The 22,474-nt window shown below is 39.3% G+C and overlaps 1 protein-coding gene across 2 annotated transcripts in view; it reads left to right on the forward strand.

The window, feature by feature from the left end:
* The window catches only part of GPC5 (glypican 5), a 1,490,288-nt gene that overhangs the window by 790,813 nt on the left and 677,001 nt on the right, over positions 1-22,474 (forward strand). Inside the window, exon 8 of one of the 2 annotated variants that reach the window (XM_043891978.1) lies at positions 18,084-18,208. The exons of the other annotated variant lie outside the window; for it this stretch is intronic. Coding sequence (XP_043747913.1) covers positions 18,084-18,145 — 62 coding nt within the window. The 3' untranslated portion in view covers positions 18,146-18,208. Of the gene's footprint in view, positions 1-18,083; positions 18,209-22,474 lie in introns of those variants that run through there. 2 annotated transcript variants of the gene reach the window in all.

Below are 22,474 nucleotides of genomic sequence, written 5' to 3' on the forward strand. Positions count from 1 at the left end.
ATTTCCTCATCACGTGTGGTAGAGTGAGAAGGAAACTGACTTTAGAGTCATGATTTAATACAAAGCCACAAACTCAAAGAGTTCTATTATCAGAAAAAATAAGGTTATCTGATGATAATTATCACTGAAAATGCTAAACTTCAAATCAGAGAAGCATTAGCAGTCTAATATAGATCTTTGCTATAGTTGCATGGAGATTGGTATTGCATTAAGAATAATTTAGGAAGGCATGGATTAAAACCTAGGATAAGGATTGAGAATGCATATGAAAATAGAGTCATAAAGTTGCATAGCCTTTCAAGATAAATCAGCATTTAATATAGTTTGATATTAAGCTGTGTTTGTACATGTTCTTGTATGGTGAAATAATTTTGAGCTCTAGTTTATACACAGACATAAAATGTGTGTGTGTTTTTTAAATCAGTGTTGTTCATGCTTAGCGCCTAAAATTAAATAACAAGAGAGCACTAAATAGTATGTAGGACAAGCCCATCTCATGATGTTTTGGATTTGGTTCAAGATGAGTATAATAAAGCACATATCACAATGGTGTAAGTCATGTAACTTTTTGGTTTTCCAGTGCATATAAAGGTTATGTTTATACCACACTGTAACCCACTCCAGTACTCTCGCCTGGAAACTCCCATGGATGGAGGAGCCTGATAGGCTGCAGTCCATGGGGTCGAGAAGAGTCAGACACGACTGAGCGACTTCACTTTCACTTTTCACTTTCATGCATTGGAGAAGGAAATGGCAACCCACTCCAGTGTTCTTGCCTGGAGAATCCCAGGGACGGGGGAGCCTGGTGGGCTGCCGTCTATGGGGTTGCACAGAGTCGGACACAGCTGAAGCGACTTAGCAGCAGCAGTAGTCTATTAAATATGCAATAGCATATCTAAAAGGACAATGTGCATACCTTAATTAGAAAGTGATTTATTGCTAAAAAATGCTAACCATCATCTGACAATGCAGAGTTGCCACAGACGTTCAATTTATAAAAAAGAAAATATCTGCCAAGTCTATAAAACGAAGTATGCTTGTATTATAAGCTTACAAAAGAAGAGTAGAAAAAAATTAAGGCACTATGGAAAATGTATTATATTTATTGTGTTAATATTTATTATTTAATCTTTAAAACTACAATATAGGAGACCCTGGTTCGATCCCTGGGTCAGGAAGACCCACTGGAGGAGGGATAGGCTACCCACTCCAGTATTCTTGGGCTTCCCTTGTGGCTCAGCTGGTGAAGAATCCACCTGCAATGCGGGAGACCTGGGATCAATCACTGGGTTGGGAATGTATCCTGGAGAAGGGAAAGGCTATGGACTCTAATATTCTGGCCTGGAGAATTCCAAGGACTATATAGTCCTTGGGGTTGCCTGGACATGACTGAGCGACTTTCACTTTCACTTCACTTTCAGTCTTTAAAATAAACCTTTGAGTTAGGAATGTATTGATCCCAAATAAAGAAACAAATACTAACTTGCTCCTGTTGCTGCTAAGTGTTCAAACTAAGGATTCAAATCCAAATCTGTCTGAGACTGAATCCAGTGCCTTTAATAACTATATTATATTCCCACTTAAATGCTCATACTGCCACTGGTTACTAGTGTCAACAGCTATGGTGAAGAAAAGAAGGGCATAGAATAAATAATTGAAACAGAATCAGCAAATGAGATGAAATGGAAGTCCATCAGACCAATAGAAAATGCCCTAACTCTGAAAAGTAGCTCTCCATGAACAACCTCTAGGTAACAAATTACAAATTATATTTAATTTAGAATAAATTATTAATATACTTTGGGGCTTCCCCGGTGACTCAGTCAGTAAAGAATCTGCCTGCAATGCAAGAGACTTGGGTTTGATCCCTGGGTTGGGACGATCCCATGAAGAAGGGAATGGCAACCCACTTCAGTGTTCTTGCCTGGAAAATTCCATGGACAGAGGAGCCTGATGGGCTACAGTCCATGGTGTAGCAAAGAGTCTGACATGACTGAGCGACTAACCCTTTCATTAATGCATTTAATAAAAATGATCCTTATTGGCCTTTTGAAAAAGATTTCCTGGCCAGTAAGTTTATTTCAGGACTTCATTTATTCATCAGTTTGTCCACTCAACATAGACTTACTATGGACTCACTGTGTTTAGACTTTGACAAGTACTCTGAACATGACCTAAAGAATGAATGTGGGTGTAAGAGAGCATATGAGTGTTTGATGAGGAAGCAAAGACCCTTCAGCAAGAAACTGAGAAACTGAGAGAGCTAGTGGGCAGCAGCTCAGGGAGCAAGGGGAACACAGTGAGGAGCTAATTAGAGCGAATTAATTTTACTTTTCATTGATAAGACCGTCTAAAGTTAGTTCTCTGTGTAAAATTTATATAGAAACAAAGATGTATTCCACCGGGTGAAAGTAATACCACATGACATCCTATCAATAAAGTATTAAGTATCTATTATTAAATAGTCTGTTGAAAATGTTTTAAATTTTAGTATCAATTTTACAACCACTTATGTTGACAGCTCCTGATATTTTTATAATGTTTAATTAGAGAAGTAATGTTTTTATTTCAAGAGCTATGCTTAACTTTTACACAGCAATATGAATAAAAAGGAAGAGTTCCATATGCAAAAGTATTTTATGTCTATATGTTTAATATGTATTTAAATTTTTAATGTAAATGATTTTAAGAGGTGTGATTAGCTTTTTATTGTTCTATATGCTATCAGTCCTAAAATATAATTACTGCCTTAAAACAGAATTAGCTTCCAACAGAAACTTTATTAAAAATGGACTGGATTCACTAAAGATTTTAGTCATGAAGTCTTAGAGAAATTTCACTTTTGTTGGTAAAACTTTTCTTATGGCTCTTCTGTTCATGGAGCTTCCCTGGTGGTTCAAATAGTAAAGAATTTGCCTGCAGTGCAGTAGACCTGGGTTCGATACCTGAGTCAAGAAGATCCCCTGGAGAAGGGAATGGCAACCCACTCCAGTATGCTTGTCTGGGAAATCCCATGGACAATGGAGCCTGGTGGGCTGCAGTCCATAGGGTCACAAAGAGTCAGACATGACAGCAACTAATAGTTTCACCTTTTCACTTCTGTTCATGATCCAAAGGCAACATTTCTCTAGCTGCTTAGCTATTCTGTTTTCTACATTCTAACATGCCAACATCAAAGCTGTAGCTCTGCCCTCTCCTCTCCTTCCCCACGTCAAAGCCAGGGTAACTGGGAGAAATTTCAACATCAATAGCATCTCATCTTACTGATAAACAAAGCACGAAGATGGAAACGACAGTTGCCAGGACAGAAAGCAGTGAATGAAAGTGGGATAACCGCCTTTCTATCTACAGATAGTAGAAAGGGTGCTATCCTGTGGGACACGATTCTAAGTTAAAATAATATTTACCTGGGGGGGCCTGCTATACAGGAAGTGTTTAGATCCTAAAAAGAGTGGAAATAACTGTAAAACTAAAGAAGACTGAACTTGGAACTTTAGAGGCATGAGTGATCGTGAAGACGTTGTGAAGAGTAGCATTGCTAATTTCTCTCTCACACAAAGTCTCATTAAAGAACCTCTACTCACAGATCCCTGATATGCTTTATAAGCATCTTCTTCACTCACAATTTCTCTTCTCTGAGGTTCCGGTATATAAAACAATAATAAAATAAAACTCCCAAAGCTAGCCATTTTCTTAGATGCTTCATACTTGTTAACTTGAAATTTTGAAGTACAGGAATACAGTACATTTGAAATACCATAATATTCAGGAAAGGAACATATATATAAATGAAGGGGCTTCCCTGGTGGCTCAGACCATAAAGCATCTGCCTGCAGTGTGGGAGACCAGGGTTTGATCCCTAGGTCAGAAGATCCCCTGGAGAAGTGAATGGCAACCCACTCTAGTACTCTCGCCTGAAAATTTCATGGATGGAGGGGCCTGGTGGGGTACAGTCCATGGAGTTGCAAAGAGTCAGACACAACTGAGCGACTTCACTTTCACTTTCATATATATATTTTAATGTCATGTCTGTAGTAGGACGGTATGATGGGGTGTGACCAGCTGTGGACTCATCAGTTCAGTTCAGTTGCTCAGTCGTGTCCAACTCTTTATGGCTTCATGGACTGCAGCACGCCAGGCTTCCCTGCCCATCACCAACTCCCAGAGTTTGCTCAGACTCATGCCCATTGAGTTGGTGAGGCCATCCAACCATCTCAACCTCTATCGTCCCCTTCTCCTTCTTCCTTCAATCTTTCCCAGGATCAGGGTCTTTTCCAATGAGTCAGTTCTTTGCATCAAGTGAGCAAAGTATTGGAGTTTCAGTTTTAGCATCAGTCCTTCCAATGAATATTCAGGACTGATTTCCTTTAGGATTGACTGCTTGGATCTCCTTACAGTCCAGGGGACTCTCAAGAGTCTTCTCAAACACCATAGTTCCAAAGCACCAATTCTTCAGCACTCAGCTTTCTTTACAGTTCAACTCTCACATCCAAACATGACTACTGGAAAAGCCATAGCCTTGACTAGACAGACCTTTGTTGGCAAAGTAAGGCCTCTGCCTTTTAATATTCTGTCCAGGTTGGTCATAGCTTTCCTTCCAAAGAATAAGCGTCTTTTAATTTCATGGCTGCAGTCACCATCTGCAGTGATTCTGGAGCTGAAAAAAATAAAGTCTGTCACTGTTTGCATTGTTTCCCCATCTATTTGCCATGAAGTGATGGGACTGGCTGCCATGATCTTTGTTTTTTTGAATGTTGAGTTTTAAGCCAACATTTTCACTCTCCTGTTTCACTTTCATCAAGAGGCTCTTTAGTTCTTCTTCACTTTCTGCCATAAGGGTGGTGTCATCTGCATATCTGAGGTGATTGATATTTCTCCCGGCAATAGTGGACTCATATATATATACATATATATATATATATATGAATGTCATGTCCATAGTGAGCCTCTTTATGATGAGTTTTACTGGTACCACATGTGTCATGTTTCATAATGGGTCTCTTTTTGTTTCCAAAATATATATTGCTTTGTCAAATATATGGTAAATTGTATTGTCAGCATTAGTCATTTAAAATCCTGTATAAAATGATAATCTGCTGTAGAGTATTTGTTCACCTTTGATTCTGTAGTTCCGATTTATTTCTATGGGGTGTATGTGTCCTTCAGAAAAATAACTTTTGAAAACTGCAGAATAGATTGCTCTGGCTGACTGTCCTAATTTTCACAGTAATGGATTAAATTTTTTCCTAGAAAAAGCATGTGGTAGGCAGTAAGAGGGGATTTTGAAAATATAAATTATATGCAAAGATCAAATCATTGCTCAGCTTATATCTAGGCAACCCTCATATCTCTTAAAATAAAATCCAAATGTTTTGTTGTGTCCTACAGGATTCTGTGTGACAGTCTGCCTCTTCCACTTTTTATGCCCTGACCCACTGCATGACATGAGGCCTCCTTTTGATCTTCAATATCCCAAACAAATCCTGTCCTCAAAATCCTTGCACTTGCTATTTTCCTCTTCCTAGAATTCTGATTCCTGTCTCTCTGGATCTGATGTTCCTTCCCATCTTTTCAGTCTATGGTCAAATATCATCTTTAAGAAATCACCTGACTTTATCTAAAGAGGTCAGACATCCCTCATTACTATGATACCCTCATATTTTCCATTAGAGAATTGATCCCAATCCAAAGATGTCACACTGTGTGTTTGTTAATCATGTATCTGTATATCATATGTTTCTCATCAGTAAAATACTACCTCCATGAGCACCTATATTCCTGGCACCTAGAACTGATTCTATTAATAAGAGGCATCCAAATAAAAAATTTCTCCCATTGACAGGGTGACATATAAGCCACTGATATATTCCCTATTAATTAGTAACACTTCTTTATTCATAATGATTTCCCCCACAGCATTCTGAGGTTCAAATTTGTGACCTGTAGTTCAAAACTGCTTGTGATCTAATTAACTCCAATATTATTCTTGATTCTATCATGAGTGAGAGATGATGTTTATGAATGAGTAAATAAGTAAACAAGTTAATTAGACAATGAGTAAGGTCAGAATCTTTAGGAATTAATTATTCCTTTCAAGATTGGTATCAAGAAAAGAGACCACCACCTGTGTAGCCTTTGACATCAACTACAAAGATTCCATCCTGCCCTGATCAATTTTAATTTCTAATTCAGGGTGGTATAACTTTTGCAGGTAAATTCCAGTTACAAAAGGAGTCAAGGAAGCTCCTTCTGATAATCTGGGGTCACACTCCATCTCAGAAATAAAGTAATGATCACATACTCAAGATGAGATGGAAATCAGTGACTCATTAATTCCAGACTAAAATTGAGACATGGTAGAGGTGACTAACTTATATGCAAATATTACATGGATTATATGGATGATAAGAAAATTGTATAGGCTGTGTGTGTGTATGTATATATATATATATGTGTGTGTGTGTGTGTGTGTGTGTACACATATATATATATATTTCATTTATAAAAAGTGCCTAACCTCCAGAGGGAACCAACAAATATTAACTCTCTTCTGTAATAAAATATTATAACTTGCTGTCAGCGGTTATGTCAGCATCTCATCAAAGGAAATTAAAGACTAAGTCTGAACCTGGGTAACTCTAAAACTAGGTAGTAAAGCCCTTCTAGAATTGGATTCTTATTGCTACATATGTGACTACTTGGTGAAAAATAAGTAATGAGCATTACAGTCAGGTGGGTCAGTCAGTAAAAAAATCTGCTTGCAATGCAGGAGATCCAGGTTCCATCCCTGGGTTGGGAAGAGCCTTTGGAGAAGGGAATGGCAACCCACTCCATTATTCTTGCCTGGGAAATCCTAGAAACAAGGGGCCTGGTGGGCTACAGTCCATGGCATCACTGAGTCAGATCTGACTTAGTGACTAAATAACATCAGTAATCAAAGAGCCAGAAACAGCTCCTGAGAAGCGAATTGTTCTATTTAACTACAGAGATCTGTACAATTTTCTTCAAAAAATCAGCAGCTTCTAGTCTGTAGTCCACTCAACAAAGAAGGTATATAAACTATCTGGAGATTTAATTCTTTAATTCTAATATCACTGGGGCTTCCCTTGTAGCTCAGTCAGTAAAGAATCTGCCTGCAGCGCAGGAGACCCGAGTTCGATCCCTGGGTTGGGAAGATCCCCTGGAGAAGGAAATGGCAACCCACTCCAGGATCCTTGCCTGGAGAATCCCGTGGACAGAGGAGCCTTGTGGGCTGCAGTCCATGGGTCGCAAAGAGTCAGGCACAGCTGAGTGACTAACACTTAACACTTAATATCACTAACCCTTTATTTTGAAAGCAAAGTAACAAATTAATCAATAGACTTCTCATTCAACTCCAAAATACAGATGTCCACAGTGTCAGAAAATGATTAATTCTCCATATTTTAAATAAAATAGTGAAAAATATATTCTTTTATAAAAATGTAAAGTTTTTGTAATGCTTTGAAATGAAATACTGTCTACTTTCAATTTTTAGACTATACTTTCAAAGAAGAACATTTATCATTATTATTTTTACAATTCATATTTTTGGCTATTTTGTCAGTCAGTATTAAATGCTGAAGAATCTAACACTGCTAAAGAAATATTAGTATTGAATCTGTCCTGGAAGACTGTGTACTCCTAAGAGATTTACTCATTTGTACTGAATAGACTGTCAAAGAATGACTGAAGTTCTGCATGGAAATTCAGGCAAAAATTTTGATACAGTCTGTACCTACTTCAACATAGTTTTTTTTTTTTTTTAACTACAGAATTCCCTCTAGACTAGTATATATAAATTTGTGTCTCAGGAATTCCTTTGAGAAAAATAGGCATAGGTAAAAGCTTGCATTTTTTTTCCCAAGACTTCAGAGCAAACAGAATTACTTGGATCCCATCAGTATGTCAAGCTGTAAAACACCTGCTTTTACCGAAGTCTTTGTTGGATGTATTCTCATTGAGAATATGAAACACAGTCATTGTAATTATAATTTGGGCCAAATTTGATTTTGATTATATAATAACATAGCCAAAAAGGAAAGAATAGCTACATTTTTTTAGTCTGTGGAGGGATGACTATGCTACTTTTAATCCATTCTGGTTTTATTCTTTTACATTTCACTGTCTCAAGCGCCAAATAAAATTTTACTCACATGTTTCCTTTTAAAACATAAGTTCAGAAGACAACTCAAGAAAGAAAAAAAAGCAACCTCAATGAAAGTTTTATTAGCTTCTATGAACCCTAAAATACTGTGCTTTTCCTTTCTGTGATTAAGTGACACTTGCTGTCATACAAAAGAACGGTAATGATATTAGCCTTAATCATAAACATGTGCTAAGCACATATTTCTCTGAATAATACAACCAGAAATTTGGTTGTAAAATGCAAGAAATCCAATTCAAACATACTTCAGCAAAAGGGGGATTATTTGGCTAGTATAAACTGTAAAAGACTCAATAAGAGGAACCAGAGAATTAATATAGTTGGGATCTTTTTCTCTACCTGTCATGTTTTTGTTGTGTGCCAGCCAAATTATCTCAGTCTGTGTTCCTACAAGGCTAAAATCATGATTTCTGACATTAAGAATGCTTGTATCCTTATAGCTTTCTGAACAGAAAGGAAAATAAAATTTGAATATTAATCAGCTACATTTTGAGAAGTCCTGGGAGAAATTGGTCTGTATTGGGTCACATGCCCAGAACTATACGATTCATACGTGGTCCCAGGAAAGTGATATTGTGTGGACTAGCCTTGGGGAACTTGTGGTTGCTGTTCAGTAGCTCAGTCCTATCCGACTCTTTGCAACGCCATGGACTGCAGCTCGCCAGGCCTTCTTGTCCTTCACCATCTCCCAAAGCCTGCTCAAACTCATGTCCATTGAGTTGGTGATGCCATCCAACGATCTCATCCTCTGTCTATCAGATCTAATCCCTTGCATCTATTTGTCACTTCCACTGTATAATCGTAAGGGATTTGACTTAATCTTAGGCAGGTGGCATTATTAAATCAATAACTATAGCTATGGATTTGGGGGTTGTGTTAGAAAGATTCTGGTTCCTAGTCTGAATTCATGCTTGGAGCAAGAGAGGAAGTGTTTGAGAAAAGGACTCAGGAGACATTTTCCCAGAGGAGATGAGAGGAGTACACGGCTGGCGACTTATATACACATGCACACAAATACACGGCGAGGTTAGCGCCGCCTCTCATTTCCTATTCTTTCATCTTCACTGTCGCCAAGCGTGTGCTGAACATCATCTGTGAAATCTAGTGAAATCTAATGCTAACGAATTGACAGATTTGAGTTATTCATGATCTTTATTTTTCAGAAATTTGAGATGCTATTATTTATGCCTTCTCCTGTCAAAGAGAAGACATTAATGTTATAGACGAAAATGTAAAATTTAACAACATAAAATTATGAATCAGATGAGAGTGGTATTTTGTCAGTTCTAAGCCACATTTCTGACACCTGATTAAATCTAACAGTTGATAGAGTCTTAAGTTGCTACTGGCCAAGTGGTCACTGTGGCACAGTCACTTCTGTTGAATGATGTACATGACTGACACTACATGAGTTCAGCTGTCACATGTGATATCTTCAAAAGAAGAACACGATCCAGTATTAAAACAAAAAAAAATCTGTTTGTAGAGAGTCACTGAAAGAGTACGATGATACACGCATTTGGTGTTTTTGTAAGCATTAAAAATTAAAAGAAATAATCCAATTTCATGTTTTTCTTTTAGAGTAATAACCAAGAACTTTAGGGAACCTAAGAAAGGAGGATTTCCCCCAAACAGATGAAGCTATGCTCTTCTTTATTACTGAAAAGTACAATACAACTGATGTTGGGAGAGATTGTTGGGTGCCTTGGAATAGATGAAAAGAATTTAAGATCATGAGTCTTGAATGACAAAATTATGTAGAATCATAATTATGAGATCATGTCAGAGTTTATGTAGCAGGGATTTTTCCTTTATAGTACATAAAATAATAGTGCATCTTACAATTTATAGTGTATTTGATGTCAATGAAATACTATAATAAAAGAAATTGATTTCACTTGATGGGGGTCATTTTGGTAACATTATAGAGTAGCAGGAGCTTCATACTAGTAATCAGACTGCGTGCTAAGTTGCTTCAGTTATGTCCTACTCTTTCTGCCTCTTTGAGCTGTAGCCCATGCAGCGCTTCTGTCCATGGGATTCTCCAGGCAAGAATACTGGAATGGGTTGCCATGCCCTCCTCCAAGGCATCTTCCTAACGCAGGGCTCGAACCGGTGTCTCCAGCACTGCAGGTAGATTGCTTACCATTGAGCCACCGGGGAAGGCCGGTAATCAGATAACCTATACTCTAATTTTCATTCTATTACCAACTAATTTTATTCTCTAAGAGGTGTTAAGTAAACACTTAGGACCTCACATAAAGAGTTTGAACTAGATTATAGCAACCATCAGTTTCAAACATGATTCAAGATGGAATGAAAAATATAAAAAGAAATTCTTTTTTTTTTTTTATCTTAAGAATGATGGTTTGGAAATACTATGACTCTGGCTTGGTAGATGTGTAATTTCCAGATGCCAGGGTGGTATTTTTATTTTCAGTGCAGTAATAATTCATCCAAATCACATACCTAATGTTCCCACTTGAAATGTATCTTGTTATGTAAATGTTATGTAGCATTCATAACATGCCATATTTCTTTCACTTTCATAGTGTTTGGCATTTTGATGAGTGTCATAGCTTCAGATTAGTGAGGCGGTAAGTAGTAGAAAATGCTAATGGACAACTAATCAAGTAAGTGGGTATCAGATAGTCAATTACTACAGAGTACAATTATAATTCAAAACTATGTGAAGCATTATCATTTTGCTGCAGTGTTTTTACACCAAATGTTCTAACAAGAACAGAAAAATGATTGCACACGAGCACATTTGGGAATATGGCCATTAAGAGCCTAAGATTTTCTAATAAGGTGGTAATCTCCTTTCCTTCTCAGATGCCACAGACAGTACTGCTGCTCATATGTTGAAAATTTAGTGCAGCATTTGTAAAACCCATGTAAATACCATTTTATTCTATTGGCTTCTTAGAGCCTGGGAATCTGAAATTGACTTGTTACAGTTGTTTCCTTCATCAAGAGTGCATGCTCTGTTACTCAGTCACGTCTGACTCTTTCCTCCCGCAGGGTATCAATCACTGGTTCTGGAAGATTCACTGGAGGAGGGCATGGCAACCCACTCCAGTATTCTTGCCTGAAGAATCTCCATGGGCAAAGGAGCCTGGTGGGCTACAGTCCATAGGGTTGCAAGAGTCGGACATGACTGAGTGACTTACCACACACACATGGACTGTAGCCTACCAGGCTCCTCTGTCCATGGAACTTTCCAGGCAAGAGTACTGGAGTGGGTTGCATGTCCTTCTCCAGGGAATCTTCCCAATCCAGGGACTGAACCCTAGTCTCCTGAATCTCCTGCACTGCAGGCAGATTCTCTACCTCTGTGTCCCTGTGGAAGCCCTCAGAAATGAAATCATCTCAGTCAAATTTTTTTTATTAAAGATATTCAAGAAAAACAGACAGACAAAGGGATTCCATTGTCTCCCATGATAGCATTTGCTGATGGATATTTTTTAAAAATTCATTCTCTTATGCCAACTTATAAAAAGAGACTTTGTACCTTCCACTTTTTAAGTTAAAGAAAAAAGGTCACAAAATATTAGAATACAAAAATGATATAGTCCATTTTTAAAATTTTAATTAAATGAAGAAACTAAATTATAAAGGCAGTAAAGTGCTAGATCCCACAGAACTAGTTGTTGACAGATTAGGTTTAGAGCCCAGATCTTTCACTTTTTACTTGAATGACTTGTTTATATCTGTCTTACTTTCCATTTACTTTAAAACAAAAAATAAGCTACAGCAATTTATTTTACATTTATTTTGTTATCTAGTCTTTTGATCTTTCAGTTCTGAAATCTCTGTATCAAATCCTGGAAAGACTGGTTGAAAGTGAAAGTTGCTCAGTTGTGTCTGACTCTTCCTGACCCCATGGACAATACAGTCCATGGAATTCTCGAGGCCAGAATACTGGAGTGGGTAGCCTTTCTCTTCTCCAGGGATCTTCCCAACCCAGGGATCAAACCCAGTCTCCCACATTGCAGGTGGATTCTTTACTAGCTGAGCTACAAGGGAAGCCAGAAAGGCTGGTTAGAGCCATCTAAAGATACAAAATATTAATACTAATTTACTCACTGACAGTGAAGATTCAACCACTAGGACTGTGTTTTCTGTTTATCTGTTCCATGTATAATGTTTATCTCAGTAACAGAATCTATTATCTGAGTAATGATTAGCTCAATCAAATGATAGGTATTGGGCAGTCTCAAAGATGCGGTACTCTATATACAGGCTTCGTTTTTGTAGTATTACTATTTTAAATTTATTGAGTCCCAATTCCCAGTGAAACCATTACTCAGGCTTGTCATCTCTCTGGTGTTACTTGCTAAATCATGTCTGACTCTTTGTACCCCAAGGACTATAGCCCAACAGGCTCCTCTGTCGGTAGAATTCTCCAGGCAAGAATACTGGAGTGGGTTGCCATTTTCTTCTCCAGGGGATCTTCCCAACCCAGGGATCGAGCCTGCATTGTGGGCAGATTCTTCACCGTCTGAGTCACCAGGGAAGCCCAGTCACCTCTCTGCTTACTGTTAAACATCATGTGCTCTAAGTGTATCTCTTTGACTGAGGAATTGTGCCTTGGCAATTCACGTTAGTGACTTATTTTCTGTTCTGGTACTTTTATAATACTCAGAATGCTTTGTGTACCACTGGGTGTGCAAAGCCCCATCTAGAATAAGTGTCCATTCTTCTTAGGACCCATTTATATCCTCCAGAGGCAACGGTATCAGTCTCACTTACCAGATGTGTGCAGAGCGTCCTCCTGGGGAACCTGGCCCCATTGCCATCTGCAGGCTCTGTCTCTCTTGTTGGCAGACACAACAGTTTTCACTGTCATTTTATGCCTCAGAAGGTGCAACAGGGAAATATCCAGGTTAAGCTCATCTCTGCATTGCTGCAGCCCCCTAATGTCCACTCACTTATGGACCCTGGTGGCCACCTCAAGTGAATACACCAACAGGAGGCCCATTACTGGTTTCATTTGCCTTCTGATTCTAGAAGGAGGCACTTCTGATGGGTATTGACATATCCTACTTTAACATGCCCCCTTAAGTTCCCAGAGTGATTTCTTTAGGGCTGTGGCCCATATAGGTATCCATTTACAAGGCTAGTTTTCCATGGCCCTTCTGCCTGACCAGGTGGGCGGGCCATTGGCTACTGCCCATGAGTGAGTAACAACCCAAGTCTAGGGACAAACAACAATTCAGCCCACTGAGTTGGTCTATTTTTACCTTCTTCAAAGTGGTGGACTTCTAAATAGGATGCAGTCCATTTGTCTAATTGCCTCCATAAACCAAATAGTTCTCCAGAAGCTCTCTAAATATACAGATATTATAGAGTTAAAAATGAAAAGGATAGAAAAACATACAATAAGCAAAAACTAAAGAAAATTGCCCAACTAATATCAATAGACTTTAGGGCATTAAAAAGTAAAGAGGGATATTTTATAAAGCTAAAAGGGTCAGTCTACCACAAACATTTAACATTTCTGCATTGGCAAAAAATTGACACAACTGAAATAATACAAAAATTCATGGTCCTAGTGGAAGATGTACACATAAAATTTAGTAAGTGAAAGAAAAAACAGATAAAAGACACAAAGGATGCGAAAGACATCAACAAGGTAATTTATAGATCTGCTGTAAATGACATAAAGAACACCATGTCCAATAATAGAACAATGAGCCCAGCAACAACAGAGAACATATTCTTTTCAAGTGCACATAAGATACATATCAAATTCATAATATACCTGGCCATGAAAAATAACTGCAGCTTCCCTGGTGGCTCAGATGGTAAAGAGTCTGCCCAAAATGTAGGACACCAGGGTTCAACCCCTGGGTCAGGAAGATCCCCTGGAGAAGGAAATGGCAACCCACTCCAGTATTCTTGACTGGAGAATTCTGTGAACAGAGGAGCCTGGCGGACTAGTCCATGGGGTCACACAGAGTCAGACATGACTGAATGACTTTCACGTTCAGATCAGTTCAGTCGCTCAGTCGTGTCCGACTCTTTGCGACCCCATGAACCGCAGCATGCCAGGCCTCCTTGTCCATCACCTACTCCCAGAGTCCACCCAAACCCATGTCTATCGAGTCGGTGATGCCATCCAACCATCTCATCCTGTCGTCCCCTTCTCCTCCTGCCCTCAATCTTTCCCAGCAACAGGGTCTTTTCCAATGAGTCAGCTCTTCGCATCATGTGGCCAAAGTATTGCAGTTTCAGCTTCAACATCAGTCCTTCCAATGCCAGGACTGATCTTCTTTAGGATGGACTGGCTGGATATCCTCGCAGTCCAAGGGACTCTTAAGAGTCTTCTCCAACACCACAGTTCAAAACCATCAATTCTTCAGTGCTCAGCTTTCTTTACAGTCCAACTCTCACATCCATACATGACCACTGGAAAAACCATAACCTTGACTAGACGGACCTTTGTTGGCAAAGTAATGTCTCTGCTTTTTAATATGCTGTCTAGCTTGGTCATAACTTTCCTTCCAAGGAGTAAGCATCTTTTAATTTTATGGCTGCAATCACCATCTGCAGTGATTTTGGAGCCCAGAAAAATAAAGTCAGTCACTGTTTCCACTGTTTCCCCATCTATTTGCCATGAAGTGATGGGACTGGATGCCATGATCTTAGTTTTCTGAATGTTGAGCTTAAGTGAACTTTTCCCCAGCATCAGGGTCTTTTCAAATGAGTCAGCTCTCTGCATCAGGTGACCAAAGTATTGGAGTTTCAGCTTCAACATCAGTCCCTCCAATGAATACCCAGGACTAATCTCCTTTCACGTACATACATATAAAAAATAACTCAGAGTATATTCTCTGACCACAGTGGAAAATTGCCAAAGATTAACAAAAATCATATAATTAGACACAGAACAATGTTAATACCCACAGTGCAACCCTGAAATCAAGGTTAAGATATTTTAAAAAACCCCACCGATATATCTTTACTTATGAAACCATTCCTCTTACCTATTCCACATAAATTATATCACATGTCCCAATTAATCTAGAGGCAAAAAATAAAGAACTATGTTAAGTTTTTAAGTTATCTATCATTTCTAAATGCCTTGAATTTAAACAAATGTTTGGAACAGTCTTGAGACACATCTACTCACAATAAGCTCTTATATCCTGAATTGTTATTTTGCTAAAGAGAATTTTGAAAATGTTCATCCTGAAATTCCAAAGTTTTAGACTTGGGAAGAATTTCCAGGACAGATGATAAGTGGGAGGAAAATGTCATCCAGTTGAAAGAACAATCATTTAAACAATTAAGGTAAATTTTGAGTTTTGCTTCTGCTTCGTGACACTAGGTAAAATGTTTAAAAATGTCCAATTTCAGTCTTCTGTATAAAATAGTTATAATAAGTTGTTGCCTATTGACTGTGCAAGCATATAAGAAATTGGAACTAATATCGGCTGGTCTCCTAATGACTACTGGTAATAAACTTGACCCTTAATCTGTGAGTGTTTAATAGCAGTTTATTCTCCCAACAACCTTTTGACACAGTAAGTATGAATAAAATACATGTGAGAATTCTGCATTAACTGTAAAAATGAATGCCTGGCTATCTCATGTAAGGCTTCCCTGGTGGCTCAGTGGTAGAGAATGTGCCTGCCAATGCAAGAACGTGAATTTCAGCCCTGGGTCAGGAAGATCCCCTGGAGAGGGAAATGGCAACCCACTCCATTATTCTTGCCTGGGAAAGCCCATGGACAGAGGAGCCTGGCGGGCTACAGTCCATGGGGCTGCAAAGAGTTAGACAGGACTGAGAGGCTATACAACAGTAAACAAAATTATGTATGCATTCTCATTCAACATATGTGAGATGGTTAACATGTTATCAGCATTGCCACAATAAGAACATATGTTTTTTTTTTCTTTATGTACCATAGAGATTCTGAGTTTCAGTCTTGCATCATGGTAATTGTTAAACTTTGTTTCTTTTTTCATAGTGGATTCTGATTTTCTACTGGGTAACTCTAAATATTTAGGTGCCTCAATAGGCATTCTAAAAAAAAGTGATTTAGGAAAAACTTTGACAATCCTCTGAGGTTCAGGGTTCAGTTCTCATTTGTTCCTTCTTAGCACTGCTGAAAACTGTTCACTCTTCCTACTGTAAGTAAAATCTGATTGAATGAATTTCTCACTAGACTTCCTTTTATCTACAGCTATCTATTATTTTCTGAGAAATTAATGAACATCTCCAGTTTTAATAATAGTAATAATAAATACTGATAACAGTGTTCCTTAATCTTTTAAAATATATAGGTCATGATGTAGAGAGTTAATATACTACTTATAAAAATTAAATATATTAGAACAATATATATGACAAACAAGAGAGAGTGTTCTGGCTGTAAGGGGGCTTCTTAGTCTCAAAAGTGAGGCAAAGCCATGGGGACAGCAGAGGACCTGCATCACATTAAAATAAGCTTAAAGTGGTGGTCCCGATGAGCAAGCATGCTTTGTCAAGTCAGAAATGAAGATGATCTAGAAGTAGGTGTCCAGATGGCATAGCTTTGAGAAGAGGCCCATGAAATAAAGAAATCAGATAGACTTCAACATTAACAAAGCCTTTCTTTTATATTTCAATGCATTTTATCTTATATTTCAGACCTTTGTATTTTACAGAGTCACCAAGTCATTGACTCCACATGTACCATCAGCTGAGGTTTAAATGACCACTCCTTAAATATCAAGTTTTTTAACTTTCTATTGGTTATTCCAGAGTTTTAAAGCTTGGAGAAGCAGGCCCTCAAATGTATAATATATAGATGAATAAAATAAATGATAAGGGAGGAGCATTGGAAGGCACCTGACTCTTGGCATATGCAAAGTAGAAGGGCATTGGAATAAAAGAAACCCACTGAATTCAGCTAGTTAATTCTTGGCTATGGGTAATCTCAAGAGAGAGAGAGAGGGAAAAAAAAACCAACAACGGATATTGTGCATGTTTCTGAAAAGCCAGTTACATTAAAAGAGTTATTTGGCTGTCATTTTCCTATCCAGAATCCATCCATTTTCTCCTCCTGGCTCCTGACACTTTCCCTATTTAGGTGTCTCAATTGGCATTTTAAAAAATGCTTCAGGAAATTTTGACAATTTTCCATTGAAATTTGAGGTTCAGTTTTCATTGCTGAAAAGATTTAATTGTGGGTCATGGGAAGCTGATCCTGCCCTCAGCAAAAAGGGTGGCTCTTGAAATTCATACCAAACTGGTTCTCCCATCCTTTTTACTAGTAATTGGTTCAAAGAGCCAGGCTTTAACCCAACAGTCTGTGGCATTTTTTTCTGAAGACTGATACTGGTTAAGACAGTGGTTCTCCAAGTGTGGTCCAGCAGCACTGGCAGCCCCTGGGGATTTGGTAGTAAGGAAAATGTTTAGGCTCCAACTGAGACCTGCTGGTTCAGAAATTCGAGGAGGGGGACCAAGCATTCTGTGTTTTAATAAGCCCTCCAGGTAATTCTGGTACACAGTCAAGTTTGAAAAGTAATGGGTTAAGAATGACCTCCTGGATGAGGTAGGCTCAATCTGATCCAAAGAAGCAACTTTTAGCCCATGGCTGTGAGAGATTTTCCCTAGCTCCTTTTGATTTAAATGGGAAACTAAACCACCCCAACTGCTGCTGGCAGCCCTTTTGACAGCATGAGTAAACTCAGTTTGTTGGCAGAAAAGTGAAGGGAAAACTGAGTAAAACATTTTAAATTGGCACTTCAATATGGGTATTGCAAGCCAGTCTGGTAAGAATGGCACATTTTCTCCTTCTTACAACCAGTTTAATTCAAGTTTTCTATAATTGCAAAACATCCTAAATGATACAAAGAGCCAGAATATGTACAATATGAATGAAATGATCTGTTTATTCAATAGATACATCTATAGAATCAACTCCTGTGTGCCAACCTGGGCTTCCCTGTTATCTCAGACAGTGAAGAATCTGTCTGCAATGCAGGAGTCTTGGGTTCAATCCCTGGCTCAGGAAGATCCCCTGGAGAAGGGAATCCCAACCCACTCCAGTATTCTTGCCTGGAGAATCCCATGGGCAGAGGAGCCTGGTGGGCCACAATCCATGGAGTCGTGAAGAGTCTGACATGACTGAGGGTCTAACACACACACACTATGTGCCAACCACAGTTTTAAGCACTGAAAATACACAAAATAAAGTGATTTAAAAAGAAAAAAGATCTTAATGGAATTTATACTCTAGTTGAGGGAAACAGTCAAAAAATAAGAAAAAAGAGTTAAGCATGTTTGGCAGGTGGCAAGTGCAGTCCATCCTAAAGGAGATCAGTCCTGGGTGTTCATTGGAAGGACTGATGCTGAAGCTGAAACTCCAATACTTTGGCCAACATATGCGAAGAGTTGACTCATTGGAAAAGACCCTGATGCTGGGAGGGATTGGGGGCAGGAGGAGAAGGCGACGACAGAGGATGAGATGGCTGGATGGCATCACCGCCTCGATGGGCATGAGTTTGAGTAAAGTCCGGGAGTTTGTGATGGACGGGGAGGCCTGGCGTGCTGCAATTCATGGGGTCGCAAAGAGTCGGACACGACTGAGCGATTAAACTGAACTGAACTGAAGTGCTAGAGAGGAGAGCATGTGTGGGGAGCAATTTTTTTTTTCTGGGTACAGCCAGGAAATACCTCCTGAGAAGATGCTGTGCAATTATGTGGGAGGAGCTCGGTCCAGAAGTGGGAACAGCGGTGCATCAGGTGTCAGTGACCTTACTGTGGTGAAATAAACCCATGCAAACAGTGGGGAAAGAGTGTGCCCAAGGCTGCAGAGCTGACAGCTGATGGGACCATGAGGACTAGCTGCCTCTATTATTGTGCTATATTTCCTGTAGAGATGGATATGTTACACCAGTTCAAAAGCAATCTTCTATTGCTAGGGATAATGAGCTAATATAGCAAAATCTATGCATACCTTTATTGAATTTCACTGGGACCCTTCCATTCTTTACAACAGTCCTTTCAGTTCAGTTCAGTTCAGTCGCTCAGTCGTGTCCGACTCTTTGCAATCCCATGAATCGCAGCACGCCAGGCCTCCCCGTCCATCACAAACTCCCGGAGGTTACTCAAACTCATGCCCATCGAGTCGGTGATGCCATCCAGCCATCTCATCCTCTGTCATCCCCTTCTCCTCCTACCCCCAATCCCTCCCAGCATCAGGGTCTTTTCCAACGAGTCAACTCTTCACATGAGGTGGCCAAAGTATTGGAGTTTCAGCTTCAGCATCAGTCCTTCCAATGAACACCCAAGACTTATCTCCTTTAGGACAGACTGTTTGGATCTCCTTGCAGTCCAAGGGACTCTCAAGAGTCTTGTCCAACACCATAGTTCAAAAGCATTAATTTTTAAAGAAGCATAATATCTTTAAAGGGGAAAACATTACATCTTCTTGTTACATTACAATGAAATTGCCCACCACATGGACCTACCGTCCGGGCAGGGGATAGGGATTAGACCTAAAGAAATAAAGAATTTTATTTTACTTATATTAGAGTTTATGTTAAGCTTGCTTGGTAATGTATAGTTTTTGAAAACTGTGGAACACCCTAGATGAGTAGGTAGCTGCTTCCTTAAGCTGTGCTAATGTCCTCTTGAGAGTCCTTTGGACTGCAAGGAGATCAAACCCATCAATCCTAAAGGCAATTAATCCTGAACATTCATTGGAAGGACCGATGCTGAAGCTGAAGCTCCAATACTTTGACCACCTGATATGAAGAGTCAACTCATTGGAAAAGACCATGATGCTGGGAAAGATTGAAGGCAGGAGGAGAAGGGGACAGCAGAGGATGAGATGGTTGGATGGTATCACTGACTCAATGGACATAAGTTTGAACAAGCTCTGGGAGATGGCAAAGGACAGGGAAGCCTGGCATGCTGCAGCCCATGTGGGTCACAAAGAGGTGGACATGAGAGCGACTGAACCACAACAACACAATGTCCTCTGGGGACACCAGAGACCCTAGTGCCTCCCCTAGGACCTTATTCTGGTCCTGGATCTAAAAACTGTGTCTGGCATGGCAGGGAACCTCAGGACCTGATGCTGTTTTCAGGGTTCATTATAATTGGGTAATACCTTCACTGGCTTAGTTGTTTAAAACATTGTGTACTTCATCGCTGTAGAGTATGTCTCCAAGGCTCATTGACCAGAATCACATAGCACAGGATCCAGGGAATCAATGATGGATGGGATGGTAGTGAGAGAGTTTTATCTCAGTTACCACTGAGGGGAAAAGCCTTGACAAGAATCCAGTTGATAAAACCACAATTATGCCGTCCTCTGCAGCAGCCCAAAGGAGGAGAGCTTTCTCTCTGAACTCAACGCTCAGGCTTCTCAGACAAATGACAGAATAGTTATGTTGATGACTGCCTTGAATAGATGTGTCCCTTAGATGTCCCTGCCAAATATAAATTCTACATTTTCAATGTGGTTTTCTTTGTAGCAAACATATATACAACAAAATTTCTATCTTCCTGGAGTTTACAAATAAGGTGTTTTTTTTAATAGAAAACTCGAGAAGACAGATTTCATTTCATATAATAATCTTTAGCAAAACAAAGCATAGCATGGGTATAGGGGAAGACAAGAATGCCTTACAGAAAATTTTTATGTTTGCTGTCTATGGAACACTTGCAAAGGTGAAAGTCGCTCAGTCATGTCTGACTCTTTGTGACCCCATGGACTGTACAGTCCATGGAATTCTCCTGGCCAAAATATTGGATTGGGTATTCTTTCTCTTCTGCAGGGCATCTTCCCAACCCAGGGATTGAACCCAGGTTTTCCGCATTCCAAGTGGATTCTTTACCAGCTGAGCCACAAGGGAAGCCCATGGAATGCTTACCTCTGAGAATCTGTCAAAAACTGAGGTCCAATCTTGCTTGAAAACCACCATTGTTCAGTGAATCCTTTTGAGGAACATAAAACCTCTGCCTTTGCCCCAGCAGTGACTCTATCACATGGCAGAATCATTATGTAAACTAACATTTAGAAAGCAGAAATGTTCCAACTCCTTCCATCAAAAAGTTAATAATCTGTGGCATTCCAAAATCATAACAAAAATGTGTCAGTTCTCCCAATAAAGATAATAAAGAACCCCTTTACGTTCTTCAGAATAAAACAAGTCCAACTCTCAAATAGTTCAGGTCAGTTGAATTCCACTTGACAGTCTTTTTCTACTGTCCTGCTTCCATTAGACAGTTCTATCTTAAGGCAAAGCTGGAAGACTCCAGTGCTTTATAAAGAAAAATGCTGTGCCATTCTCCTGTAGACAGAGCTTTCAATGACAGGCATGAAAAAATTTACTTTCATTATATAGAATGTTTTATTGATATATCTTATTATAATCTCAAAGCTTTTTATTGCTTGCGGTGGTTAGGGTCAGTCTTGAGTCTGCCAGCTGCTTTATATCGTATGAAAATCAAGGGCTGCTCTAGTGTTAATTCTTTCTAACCTGCCTTGTTTCCTGTTTTCAGGGCTTATTCACTATTTCTGATTTAATCAGTTTTGGTGGTTTGTTATAGACTACTTAGAAGTTTACAAAGTACATGAGACTCATCCATATTTTTTGCATAGGGCTAAAGAGTTCCCTTGGAGAAGGAAATGGCAACCCAGTCCAGCATTCTTGCCTAGAGAATTCCATGGATAGAGGAGCCTTGAGGGCCATGGTCCATGGGGTCATAAAGAGTCGGACACAACTGAGTGACTAACATTTCACTTCAAAGAAAACCAATAGAGCTTTTATTTTTAAATACAATTTACTGGTGTTTGTAAAGTAGCCATTTAAGAGTCTTTGTTTTCTTAAAAAGCCAGTCTCCCCCTTCTGAACTGTTAGATTCTTGGCCCCTAAAACTCACCTCGATTTAGCTTGGAGATTGGCTGTTAACTCTTTTCAGCTGCTTCCGTCTGTGTTGAGTTATTGGAGGGCAAGCCTGCAAGTCTTTTATTCCTCTGTCGCATTTCTTTCCTATCCACCCTTAGGTAGGCAGAATAAAGGAGCTCCAGAGATGTCTTTGTCCCTTGTTCTGTGAATATGTTAGGATACAAGGAGAAGGAGATTTAATGTGGCAGGTAAAGTTAATGTTGCTAATTAGCTGACCTTTAGGTGGGGCTCATAGCCTGATTTTCCAGGTGAGACCAATGTAATCATGGGCGTCTTTATATAGAGGAAGGCAGAGGGAGAAGGGGAATAGAGAGGCAGCGCGTAATCAAGGCTCGATCAACCAGTGCTGATTTTGATGGTGGAAGAAGAAAG

The sequence above is a fragment of the Cervus elaphus genome, chromosome 30, assembly GCF_910594005.1.
Source record: "Cervus elaphus chromosome 30, mCerEla1.1, whole genome shotgun sequence".
In the NCBI taxonomy this organism is placed as follows: Eukaryota; Metazoa; Chordata; class Mammalia; order Artiodactyla; family Cervidae; genus Cervus; species Cervus elaphus.